Source organism: Vulpes vulpes, chromosome 16 (assembly GCF_048418805.1).
Source record: "Vulpes vulpes isolate BD-2025 chromosome 16, VulVul3, whole genome shotgun sequence".
NCBI lineage: Eukaryota > Metazoa > Chordata > Mammalia > Carnivora > Canidae > Vulpes > Vulpes vulpes.
In genome coordinates, this window is record NC_132795.1 from 73,069,200 (window position 1) to 73,083,184 (window position 13,985).

Genomic DNA, 13,985 nt, shown 5'->3' on the forward strand with positions numbered 1-13,985 from the left:
GCTCTGGAAGGCTCTCGCACTGCACTAGCGGAGATGCAAGCGCAAGGGGCCAGTTCCCGCGTTAGAGCAGCGGACCAGCCTCCCCCAGCGCCCCGCAGCTCCTCCGGCCCCGCCCACGCCCCAAGGCGGCTGCGCGGCACGGCCTTCCCTGTCTCCACGTGACTGCCGTCACCGCCTCTGCGAAGCGTGAGCCGCCATCATAAGTCCTGGCGGCTGGGCCCGGGCCTGCCTCCCTCCTCCTCCAACGCGGGGCAGCGGTGACAGGCTGGGGTTGTCCTGCCCGCGCCCTGCCCGGCCGGCGACGCCGTGGGCCTCCGAGAGCGGGACAAGAAATTCGAACCCACGGACTCCGGGCCAGACAGACCGGCCGGCTGGCCCCCTAGGTGACGGCACGGCGGGGGCGGTGCCCAGGGCCGCGCCCCGCCCCTCGCAGGCCAGCGCCCGGAGCCCGCGGCCCGTGCCCGTTTCCAGTATGGCCGCCCGCCGTGCTTGACCCGTGGCCTCTCTGCTTCGACTCTTCGTAGGCGATGCCGAGGCCGAGGCCGTGACTGACACTCTCGCTCACACGCACGCACGGACCCAGACCCACGCCCGGAGCCCGAGCCCTGGGCCCGGAACCACTCTCGCCCCCGGCGCCGCGGCCAGAGCCCGGACCACGGCTCCCGCGCCGCCGCTGCCGCCGCCTCGCCGAGAAGGGCCGCGCCGGACGTCGAGCGCGGCGGGCCCCGGCCGGCAGGGATGGGGAAGCGGGCTGGAGGAGGAGCAGCAGGAGCCGCCGCCGCCGCCGCCTCCACGTCCGCAGGGGCCGGTGTGGAGCCCGCGGCCCGCCGCGGCGGGGGCCCCCGGAGCGCGGCCGCCGGCCTACTGGGAGCGCTGCACCTGGTGCTGAGCCTCGTAGTGGCCGCGGCGCGGGCCGAGAAGGAAGGTGGGTGTCAGCCAGCCGGCATCTCCCGGGCCCGGCCCCGGCCCCGCGGCTGTCAGCGCCCTCGCGGAGGCGGCCGCCGGGCTGCGAGCAGGGAGGAAGGGCTCGCTCGGGGCTCGGCGCGGGGCTCGGCTCGGGGCTCGGCGCGGGGCTCGGCTCGGGGCTCGGCGCGGGGCTCGGCTCGGGGCGCGGGGCGCGGGGGGCGGCGGAGCGCGCAGCTGCGGGCGGCGCGAAGTTGCTCGGTCGAGCCCCGTCCCGAGCCGGGAACTTGCAGCTCCGATGCCAACTCGCGGCGTTGGCCGCACGGAGTTGCTCTTGTTCTCCGTGATTCCTTCCCCTTGCCTCCCCCCGCGCTCCCCCTTGACTCCTGTCACTGCCATTTCAAAACTTCCTGAATTCTCGTATCTTCTTGCCACTTGGCCCCCTGGGTCGGAGGGCCGTATGTTTAGATTTGATCGCCGCCAATAGTCCCATTTTAGGACACTTACCTCCCCCCCCCCCTTTAGTTGTGGTTTTAATAACGGCGTGCACACCGAAAAATGTAATAAAAAAAATTTCCATCGCAAGACTGGTGGAAAGGGATCAAAACAGCTCACAAGATTTTACTTTGAATTCGTTCAAACATTTCTGGGAGAGGACTCTTGTTTCTTCAGCTTCCCTCTCCTTGATCGCTTTGCAGTATTGATTGTTTTCAGCGAGCAGTTCTGTTTATATAATGCAGTTCTGTGTAGTTCTTTAGTAAGTTTAGGTTGTTAAGATGGGCTGTCATCTTTAATATGGAAGAGTTTAAAAACAAATATCATTTCTAGTGTACAGACCTTTATAATTTAGCTAAGGTCTGAACCCCAGTGTTTTTCTTTCTTTCTTTTTTTTTTTTTTAAGCGCATTAGTATCGAATGACTGTAAAACTGGTACTTCTACAGGGTTAAAAATTATTTTGTAATCTAGAGGACCAGCATTTAGCTGTGTTGGCACTACCTGTTTTTTTTTTTTTTTTTTTTTTTTTTAGCTTAGGGAAATGAGTGGTCACTGAGCTTTCACAAAGAAATAACTAAAAGTGAGTGGTTTTTAAAAAAGCTAAGCAAAACTTGTTTAGCTTCCACTTCACACTGAACTGCTACTACAAGAAAATAATGTCTTGCCACAGTAACTTTGGGGTTGGTGTTCTGCTTTATGACTTAAGTCACTTATCGTTATTGAAGGCAGTCGTTACTGAGGTTCATGTTAAAGTACAAATGTGCCTCTCTTTACTGTTTATTTTTGTTCCACACATTACATTCTCTCATTTAATTGTAAGCAGCCTTAATCTGGGTGAACATCGATGGAAATAATTCAGAGAATTGGCTATCTATAGAAAGAATTAATTGACAGAGGCAAGAGTATTTCCAGAATAAAATATTGCTGCTTTAGGACTAGTCAAGCCTTTTCATTGATTGGTTACAGATCTGCAGTTAGATGACTGTTACTATTGTGTGTCCAGCACGGTCTGGCATGCAGTTGGTGTCCTATAAGCGCTAAAACAGTGCAATAATTTAATGGCATGTCTCCTTTTGTTTCAGGTTAGTCCTCCTATTGTGTCTTTGCTTTTCTGTTCTTTTGCTTACCTTGTAGAGTGCCAGGCACATAGTAGGGATTTAACATTTGTTTGAGTGAATGACTATCTTCATGGGCCATTAGCACAGGGAAATATAATAATGATTGAGTCTCATAAAACATTAAGGTTATATTACCCTTCTGCTGCTTTTTCCCCCACAGCCATATATATGCTCTGTATAGTTAACAAATCCCTTGTTTGAGAAATGTCAGTCTAAATGATACTTGTTAATTTCCTATTTGTTTAGTTTATAAGGTTTAGTGAAGGCCTCTAATACTCACCAACGTAAGGCTCAGATGAGGAGAATGACTTGCCAGGGTGTAAAGTATGAAAAAATGTGTTTGAATCCATCAGTGGTCCTTGCAGAATCAAACAGCTTTTGTGACTCATGTTGTGTCTGTATGAACAGTTTGAATGTACAAACCAGCAAGTCAGGATATTGATGGTAATTATACTAATACAGAACATAAGCCTCTGCCCATCATAGATGAGATCTGGTTCTAATCAAATATTCCGTGAAGGTTGCTCCAAAAATGGCCTGTGCTTTCAGCCTTCTTGCTGATCAAACTACAATATTGTTTTTGTTTGAGTAAGTAGAAGAAATGAGATTGATTTTTTACATGATTGTGATACCATGAGTTTGGCATCTGATGGGTCACAGATACAGCATTTGCCCCCAAAATGTGCTGTTGAGTTTTGTTTTTTTGTTTTTGTTTTTTTTTCAGGAAGTCTGGGCAGATTTCTGAAGGTAGCAGAGTTCAGTTTGTCAGTTTAAACCCTGAGGATTCTTTATATTTATTTTAGTAGTATAAACTAGTAATTTTTCAAGGTTAAGATTTCCTTGCAATATTAATGATGGTTCTCTGGGTGTTTTGTATATTTTTCCTCCATTGCAGCAGAATTTCACTAGAAAATCTTCAAAACAAAATAAAACTATCTCTGAAGAAAAACAGCAGAAATAGCTAAGCACATTACTGAATGCAGTTTTTTATGTTTGGACTAGATGTTTATTTCCTTAAGTCAGAAGCATGAGCCATTCCTTGTCTTAACATCCTAGATGTCTTAACATTCCTATATCTTAACATCCACTTTTACTGTTCAATGGGGGTGTATAATTATTTCAGAGAAAAAGGACCTTTGAGAATGTTTTGGCTGTGTTCTGCAGTTTGTAAGGAGTTTGAAAGAGTTGGAAGAGGTATAAGTTTCTATAATTACTACAAATAACTTACTCTGGGTTGGTGTCAAAATTTTTCTTGAAGCTAAGATCTAGATATTGAGAATAGTTGAAAACAGATGTTTGTAGTGAAAATATGATAAAAAATATATTGTGAAAATATGTGTATGTTAAACATACAATTTTTAGTTGTATTTTGTTGGTTTTTAAGATTTTTATTTATTTGAGAAAGAGAGTGAATGTGTGAGGGAGGAGCAGAGGGAGAGGGACAAGCAGACTCTGCACTGAGCACAGAGCCCAGGGTCTCAATTCCGTGACCCTAAGATCAAAATCTGAGCTGAAACCATGAGTCGGATGCCTGACTAAGCTACCCAGGTGCCCCAGTAGTGCTTTGATTTATTAATCTGCCTGTTGTGACCAGCAAATAAAAACTTTTTAAAAAGCATCATATATCAGGTAATAAAATTTCACTGTGAAATGGGTTTTTGGAAGGCATGGTTGTCTTTTAATTTATTATAAATAAAAAGCTACATTTTATGTATCTAGTAGATATAAAACTTGGATAGATTTTCAGGAATATGATTTAGTTTGTGACACATTTCAGTGTCACATGTATTAATTGGCTATTAATGGCAAGGCAAAGTTTGATAATCTGTATTAGGACTTTTATATTTGTTTGCTGGATACATTAGTTTTGTGTGGAAAGTTGTGTTTTAAGTTGTATTTGTGACGGATGCAGGAGGAGGAGCATACAAAAAGTGTTTTATCTACAAAGCATATGAACAAAATACTTAGTGAAAAAGGTCAGAAGAAAAGAGATTAAAATGTAATTAGAGTTATTTTAGGATGGTAGAATTATTATTATTTTATTTTTATTTTTTTATTTTTATTTTTTAAATTTATGATAGAGAGAGAGAGAGAGAGGCAGAGACATAGGCAGAGGGAGAAGCAGGTTCCATGCACCCGGAGCCCGGCGTGGGACTTGATCCCGGGTCTCCAGGATCGTGCCCTGGGCCAAAGGCAGGCGCCAAACCGCTGCGCCACCTAGGGATCCCGAGGATGGTGGTATTAATTAGGAGTGGTATTCACTTTTTTTCTAATCAAATGATTATAATGTAAAAATATTTTTAAAAGTGATTTTCTCAAGCGTGAAGTGTTTTAATCCTTTGAATGGTGGTAGAATGGCTACTCTTTAATTTAGAGCCTAGGAAGTAGAATATTACTTTGTTAACACTGCTTCACTAATGAACTTTTGTTGGCTTATTTTTACGAAAAGCTGTTTGCCTCCGCCAGAAGCTTTGGAATACTGTAGTTGGAGAAAGTGTGTCCTCTCTTTCTCTTGTTAATGACTATTTTCCTTCTCTTTATAATCCTTTCAGTGGGTCCTCATAGACACTTGCCAAAAAGATCAGCTTTGAGAGTAGATGTGAAATCATCTAATTTGTTATCATCCGGAGTAGTAATAAGCCAAACTACTCTTAGGGAAAAATTAAATCATTGCTGAATGCTTGATATTTTAGAAATTCTTTTTCATCTGCATATGGCTCAAGCTTCCTGACTGGCCTTGGCAGATGGAGAGGCCTCTTTTCTATGGCTGAATTTTCTCCTCACTATCTGTTTTCAGCAGCATCAGACACTGTTGATAGCTGCTTCTCAGAACCTTTCTCCCTTCATTTCCATGACTTTGTACTTCTTGGTTATCATCCTGCCTTAGCCATTAATTAGCCTCCCACTGGATGCCTTCCTTCACGTGTGTGTCCAGCCACCAGTGTGCACTGTACCCATCCTGGGCAGCATTCTCTCACACCACCTCCAGTTTTCCCTGGCTTTTATTAATGCTAGGATTATTCTCTCTGCCACATTGGTCTTATTTTTGACCCCTTAGCAAGTGATGTCAACGTCTGTTCACCTTCTTGGTCCGCTCTCCCACACCCTCCAGCCCAGCAGCGTTGGGGTAGGTTCTCACCTCCGGACTTTCTCCATTTCTGTTTGCTTTGTCTTTGTTACTCATCTGTCATTCATTCTGACACATTTAGCCACTTAAATGATCGAATGGGTGACATTTCTTCACGCAGACTGGAATTTTTGAACCTCTGTCAACAGCTGTGTATGTATATAGCAAGCATTCAGTTTTAAATGAAGGTTTACCTCAAATGACCTCATCTTCCCTCTTATACCTGAGACTGGGTGGAGAGTTAATAGTACAAGTGAAACCTTGACCATGATTGCTGGTGTCATTAGGAATTCTACTGTAATAAGACAGGGGGACACCACTTTTTTCTTCTCTGCCTGTTGATTTTTCTTGTAACTGAGTGATACACACTTATGTAAACCACACTTAGAACTTTTGGAATTTAAGGTTTCAGATTTTCATGTACCCCAGTTGATCATGAAACAGGCACAGAGAAATTAAGTAGTATTCTGAAGGTAACAGAGTTGGTAGGTCGTTGAGCCAAGATTTCATCCCAAGCTGTCTGTTCCTAGAACCAACTGTATAATCTTGGATGAGTACTTAAGGTAGTAGTACTTAAGGTAGTAGATTTTGGTGTATACCAGTTGGGGAAAGAGCAGAACTGCCAGTTCTTAAAAAGGCAGTGTATTAAGTATTCTAGAGAAGTGGACCTTTTTTTTTTTCTTTTTAAACAACTGTAAACATCCATATCTCTTACTGTTTACTTGTTAACCATTGAAATGATCACAGGCCATTCTGGATCATGTACATTCTTAAAAAAGAAACCCAAGGAAACCCATGAATGGATAATCTAGGAAACAGATATTTGGTAATGAAAGCTATTGATTCTGTTCTCAATGATTGAAGTACCTAATATATTCTTGGGTCAAGGTTAAGGCTAAATTCTGTGAACATTGCTTAGTTCTAGATTAGTATGGCAAGTTAGTCTAGATATGTGAACTATTCTCGGAAACTGGCCCTGATTATAAGGAACTGGAAATAATCCAAAGGCTGGTAGTGGTGTCAGCTTTTGACAGTGGGGAAATCTCTTTGAGACTTTCATTAGAGCTCCAGGAGTTCCCAGAGAAGTTCATTTCTATGCTTTGTTCATTCTTCTGAAGGCATTTTTGGGTTAGGTAGTCATTAGTTTCGTTTGTAGTATTAGATCAGTTTTTCTTTCATTCTTGTGTGATTGCCTTAGAAAGATTTTTAAAAAGCCATAACTCTGTGTGATTCATTTGGTGGCATATAGCATTTAAAGGCAAAGTATGAAAAATGCCTAAGGTCTAAGAGTATCTTCAAGTCTGTCTGATCAAGTGTCAAACCTGTTTTGTTTGTTTCTATATAATTGTGAAAAACCATAAAATTAACCATCTAACCATTTTAAGAGTGCAGTTCAGTAGTATTAAGAATATCCACATTGTTATGGAACAGATCTCCAGAGCTTTTTCATATTGCATAACTGAAACTCTGTCCATTGAACAGTAGCTCCCCATTTCTCTCTCCTCTGCTCCAGTCCCATCATTCTACTTTCCATTTTTATGACTTTGACTACTTTAGAGATCTCATATAAATGGAATCAAGCAGATTTGTCTTTTTGTGGCTGGCTTATTTCACTTAGCATAGTATCCTGAAGGTTCATCATATTGTAGCATATGACAATATTTCTTTCCTAAGGCTGAGTAATATTCTGTTGTATTTGTATACCATTTTTTTCGCTTTCGTTTATCCATTTATTTAACAATCAATGGATATTTGGATTGCTTTTGTTTTTTGGCTGTTGTAAATAATTCCGTTTGGACAGGGGAGTGAAAAATGTCTCTTTGAAATCCTGCTTTTAATTCTTTTGGGACATATACCCACGAGTGGGATTACTGGATCATATGGGAGTTCTATTTTTGATTTTTAAAGCAACTGCCATACCATTTTCCATATAACTGCACCATTTTACAATTCTGTCAACAGTTCACAAAAGTTCAGTTTCTCTACATCCTCATCACTAGTTGTTACCTTCTATTTTTCTTGTCTGTTTATAGTGGCCATCCTAATGAAAGTAAGGTTATATCTTATTGTGGTTTTCATTTGCATTTTTGTAAGTGATATTGAGAATCTTTTCATATGCTTGTTGGCCATTTACATTTTTTGGAGGGGGGAGGAAGTATCCAAGTCCTTAGACCACTATTAAATTGGGTTATATTTGTTTTTAGTTGGAGGGGTTCTTTATATATACTATGAACTCCTCATCAGGTAGATGATTTGCAAATACTTTTTCCCCATGCTGTAGGTAGCTTTTTTACTCTTTTGATTATAATCTTTTATACACAGAAGTTTTCAGGTCTGATGTAGTCCCATTTGTCTATTTTTTGCTTTTGTTGCTTGTGCTTTTAATGTCCTACCTGAGAAAACATTGTCAAATCTGATGTCATGAAGCTTTTTCCCTGTTTTCTCTAGGAATTTTACTTTTAGGTTTTTCCATTTTATTCCTTAATCTGTTTACACTTAATTTTTGTATAAGATGTAAGATGAGTGTCCACATTCATTCTTTTGCTTGTGAATACCCTATTTTCCCAGCACCATTTGTTGAAGAGATGTCCTTTCCCCATGGAGTGGTCTTAGAACCCTTCTCTTGGGCAGCGCTGGTGGTTCAGCGGTTTAGCGCCGCCTTCAGTCCAGGACATGATCCTGGAGCCTGCTTCTCCCTCTGCCTGTGTCTCTGCCTCTCTCTCTCTCTCTGTGTGTCTCATGAATAAATAAATAAAATCTTTAAAAAAAAAAAAAAAAAAGAACCCTTCTCTTATATGAAGATCATGTGATCATATATGAGAATTTATTTCTGGGCTCTCTATTCTATAGGTCTGTCTGTCTCTTCATGCAAATACCACACTTTCTATTACTGTAGTTTTGTGACATGTTTTGAAATTAGGAAGTGTAAGTCCTCAGAGTTTGGTTTGGCTGTTTGGCATCCCTTTAAATCTCATATTTTAGGATTTTTTTTCTGTTTATGCAAAAAGTACTCTCATGGTTTTGATAAGAATTGCATTGACCTGTAAATTGCTTTTAGTAGTTTGGACATCTAAACAGTATTAAGTCTTCTAGTCTGTGAATGCAGTCTTTTCTTGGTAGAAGAGGCAGTGAACCAGAACCAATTAACAATGAACCAGAATGAATAAAGATATTTCTGAAAAGCTAGTATTTATACAATTTTGATTTTCACCATTTTGGGAATATATTTTGTTTGTGGTTATTGCCTCTAACTGGTAATGCCTATAATTACTTAATCATGATGGCTAATGTTTATCAGGTACTTTCTTTGTATCAAGTTCTGTGTTAATTGCTTTGCACGCCTTATCATTTAATCATATCATTAACCCTGTGTTGGGTGTCAGTTCTTCCTTAACTCTTCAAATATGTTTGTTCTTGGTTATAATTCCTCTGTGGCTGTCAGTACTCCCGGGAGGTCCTTGCTTGTGATAGTATAATACATGGTTTTAATCTCCAGTAAAATAAGACAATATATAGTAAGTGTTTCGATACATACAGTCTGGAGGTCAGTTTGGAAAAACTTTTTTCACTTTCACAAAAAATTCATGTTGATAGTAAAAATGAAACTAGTTATAAAATATAGATAAGTAAATGGAGAACAGTTCCTATAATCTATCAAGTATAAAGAACTGGGGCGCCTGAGTGGCTCAGTTGGTTAAGTGTCCAATTCTTGGTTTTGGCTCAGGTCCTGATCTTGTCATGGTGGTATCGAGCCCCATTTTGGGCTCTGTGCTCAGTGTGGAATCTGCTTCAAATTCTCTCTCTCCCTTTCACTCACACACTCTTTCTCTTCCAAAGAAATAAAATCTTTTAAAAAATAACCAACATCAATTTTCTAAAAATTTTCATCAATTTTTCTCTGTTCCTTCTCTCTCTTTTTCTCTACTTCCCATTTAAAAAAAATAGATATTGACACATTGGCTTTGAAGAAAACTATCAGTTCACATTTCAGTTCAGTATTTTGTGAGGGTACCAGCTTTCCCTCATTGGCTGTTACTCTTAAGTCCTCACCATTCTGGCAAGAAAAGTTGTCACATTGTTTTAACTGACTTTTAGAAAATTGCCACTGTTTCTTAACGATGGTTTCATACTACTGAGTGATACAGTTAAGTGTAAGTAGTATCTCAGGTTCAGAGAGGGAGGAGTCAAGACCTCTACCTAGTATCCTGAGATTCACATAGCGTTGGGAAATTCTGAGTGATCCTAGGCAGTATTCTGCATTTGGACCCAAGTCAAAATGTGTGTCAGTAAGGAAAGAATTCTGGGACCTACCATTCTGCTATGTATGGCCAGGAGTTGGAGGAGGAAGGAACATAACAGAAGTGCTTTGTGAATTACCTAAATCAGCGAGAAAGAATTCATGACCTTACCTGGGACTCTAAGAGGTAATAGTTGGGAAGTGGAAATAGTGATTCAGAGAGTGGCTCTGGGCTCTGGTCATCTTTTGCTTTCTGGCTGTGTGATGTTGGGAAGTATGATTGACCACTTTGTATCTAAGTTTCATTATCCATAGAGTAGGGATAATAATAGCATCCTTCTTATTGAGTTGTTGCAAAGATTTACTGAGGTAGTTGGTGAAAAGCTCTTAGCACGGTGACTGACATATTAAAAAAATTACTAGGAAGACTGAAAACTGCTATACATTTGCTAACTGTATTTCTTTGTATTGTTTGATCTTATGTCAGCTTTTTCATTGGGGTTTGGATTTTTCATTTTTGACTTAAATGAGCACTTAATTAAGGATTTTGTTTCTCCAAATTTCCATTTGCATTTGAATTTTCTATTTATTATCATTATTTTAAAATTTATTGGCCAAATCTGCCACTCTTTTCCTTTATGGTTACTGCCTTTGTTGTTATATATAAAAAGCTCTATGCATAAAGTATATTCACTAATTTTTTTCTCTACGATTCTATTTTTAAATGAAAATCTCTAATTCATCAGTCTTTTGGTATCAGGTAGGGAATGTATTTGTCTCAAATGGTTAGTTGCCTTAACACCACTTAGTGAGTTATACACAGTATTTCCTTTTCATGCAAATTCTGTTATACAGTTGGATGAGTTACTTGATTTTCTGGTTTTGTCCTAACTGACAAATATTTTTGTTCTAAATTTAAATATTCCATCTTTGTCTATTTTATTCTATTCAGTTGTCCATTTTATTAGCTGGCTTGACAGGTCATTTCCTCCCCCTAAATTACTGTTCTTCCGAAAGCATTTTCTTGTCTACTTTGTTTTTATTCTCTATAAACCTTAAAATCATTTTGAAGAAAATAAAATTCTATTTGCTTTTTGATTAGGGTTGTGTTAAAATGTTAGACAAATTTGGAACCTTTTGATATCTTATTTAATATTCCTCTTTATTTTCCTTACATTAAGTTGAGCTGTATGAAATTGCCATTTTTGTAGGCCCCAAATGATTGAATAATAGCTTATTCAATAATACTAACATGTATGCTGTAGTACTGTATTGGCTAGAGTGTTAAAGCACTGTTAAATAAGAGTAGTGAAAAAGCAGGCCTTATCTTTTTTTATCTTTTAGGGAAGTACCTTCAGTGTCTCATTTTGTGAAGTGTGATTGTGGCAATTGGTTGGAATTAGATGTTTTTGATAATAAGTATGATCAAAATGTTATGTTAATGTTTTATCAGATGAACTTTTCTTATAGGTTTTTACTCTTAAGTTAATGATTTTGGCTGTTTGCATTACAGCAGCAATTATCTTAACTCCTTCCACTGACCTGTCTTGGTGAATTAACCTACATCTATGTTCCCTCTAGAAAACCTGTCCATGATGCCCATTAAACTTGAATTGCTAACAGGTCCCTCTCACATTCACACATTTGCTCCCTCTAATGTGTGCATTTTTATTGTTTTCTTTTTTCTTTGTTTCTTTTTACCAAACTCTTTTTCACAGCTTTTGAAATATGTCAGATGTTGCCAATAAGCTGTCAATAGTAATAGCAACAACAAAAAGTAGTTTAAGAATAAGAAGAAATGTGCAGAATTTGAGGAAAACTAAAACATTCTTGAAGCCGGAGAAGGAGATTTCAATAGAGGAAAGACATTCCTCTATTGCACTTGGGTGGGAGAACTCAATATCATAAAGATGTCAGTTCTGAGTTAACAATTAGTAACAGTTGGCAATTAAAAAATACCAACACAACTTTTTATAGTCAAGAAAATTGATGTTAAAGTTCAAATGGAAAAATAAACATGTAGGAATGCTGGGAAAATGCTGAAAAAGAAAAGTTATGAGGTGTGACTAGCACAAGCAGTTATTAAAATATATACTGTAAAGCCTTTATATACTTGGAAAATGTAAGATATTGGGGGGGGGGGGTGTGTGTAGAGAGAGAGAGAGATAAGTGGAATAGAAAAGAAATTCCCTAAGTAGATCTTAAGTCCATGTAATGTACGCTGCATACCTACTTTCCTTTAGGGAGTCTGGAATGTGCAAGGCAGAGAGTGCCTATACGGCCAGACCCCCAGTTAAAACCTTGCACCCTATATTAATTTCCTATTACTGCTGTAGCAAATTACCACAACTTTAGTGTTCGAAAACAATGCAGATTTATTCTCTTATAGTTCCGAAGGGCAGAATTCTAAAATCAAGATGTTGGCAAGTCTGTGTTCCTTCTAGATGCTTTAGTGGAGAATCTTTTTCCTCTCCTTTGTGGGCTTCTAGACGCTGCCTGCATTTGTTGGCTCATAGCCCCTTCCTCATATCATTCTACTTTCTTTCTTTTCTTTTTTTTTTTTTTAAGATTTTATTTATTTATTTATTTATTTATTTATTTATTTATTTATTTATTTATTCATTCATTCATGAGAGAGAGAGAGAGAGAGAGAGAGAGAGAGGCGCAGAGACACAGGCAGAGGGAGAAGCAGGCTCCATGCAGGGAGCCTGATGCAGCACTTGATCCCGGGACTCCAGGATCACTCCCTGAGCCAGTGGCAGGCGCTAAACCTCTGAGCCACCCAGGGATTCCCACCCCCACCCCCCCACCTTCTTTCATTGTGACCTTGCCTTCTGATCCTCTGATTTGCCTACCTCTTGTAAAGACCAATGTGATTATATTGGACTCCTGTAGATAATCTATAGTGATCCTCCTGTCTCAAATCCTTAACTTAATCACTTCCACAAAATGCCTTTTGCCATATAAAGTTAACTTTCACAGATTCTGGGGATTGGGACGTGGACATCTTAAGAAGCCATTATTTAGCTTGTCACAAACATCGAGTCTGTGTTTAAGTTTCTCTGATAGATAAGACACCAAGAGCACAAACAGTGAAAGAAAAAATAAATTGGTCATCAAAATGAAAAAGTTTTGTGTTTCAAAGGTCAATGTCAAAAAAGTGAAGACAGCCCATAGAATGGGCAAAATTTTTTGTAAATCACATACCTGATATGCAGCATGTATCTAGAGCATATAAAGAACTCTTATAGCTCAATAGAAAAAAGACAACCCAATTAATAAATTGACAAAGGATCTGAATAGGCATTTCTCCAAACAATAAGCACATGAAAAGATGCTCAGTGTCATTGGCTATCAGAGAAATACAAATCAAAACTAAAATGAGATACCACTTTACACCCACTGATACACTTGTAATATAAATGACAGGTAATAACAAGTGTTGGTGAAGATGTGGAGAAATTAAAATGTCATACATTGCTATTGAGAATATAAGATGGTGCAGTTTCTTTGGAAAACAGGCTGGCAGCTCCTAAAAATGCTAAGTATAGAGTTACTGTATGTTACAGCAGTTCTCTTGGGTATATTCCCAAAAGAAATGAAAACATGTGTACACACAAACTCATTCAGGAATGTTCATAGAAGTATTTTTCATAATCAAAAAGTGAAATAACTCAAATGTCCCATCAACTCATGAATGGATAATAAAACAGAATATTATTCAGCCATTAAAGAGAATAAATAAAGCATGGATGCAAGCTATAAATACAAATGAACCTTGAAAACATGCTAAGTGAACGAAGCCAGGCACAAAAGACCATGTGTGACCAGGAAAAAATGTCCCCAATAGGCAAATTGTTAGAGACAGGAAAGTAGGACAGTAGAGACAGCTTAGGGCTGGGGGAGGAAGGAATTGGGAGTGACTGCTGAAAGGTGTGGGGTTTCTTTTTTGGGATGATAAAAATGATCTGGAATTAGTGGTGATGATTGAACAACTCTATGAATATACTAAAAACTATACGCTGTATTTTAAATGAGAAATTCCATAGTATGTGAACTATATCTCAATAAAGCTGTTATTTAAAAAGTTTATTTAAAAATTGA

The 13,985-nt window shown here is 39.7% G+C and overlaps 1 protein-coding gene across 1 annotated transcript in view; it reads left to right on the top strand.

The window, feature by feature from the left end:
• The first annotated feature begins 273 nt into the window (after positions 1–273).
• TMEM131 (transmembrane protein 131) overlaps positions 274–13,985 on the top strand; it is a 229,943-nt gene continuing 216,231 nt past the window's right edge. The window contains exon 1 of the mRNA XM_072742147.1: positions 274–925. Within this exon, the coding sequence (XP_072598248.1) occupies positions 739–925 (187 nt within the window). The 5' untranslated portion in view covers positions 274–738. The remainder of the gene's footprint in view (positions 926–13,985) is intronic.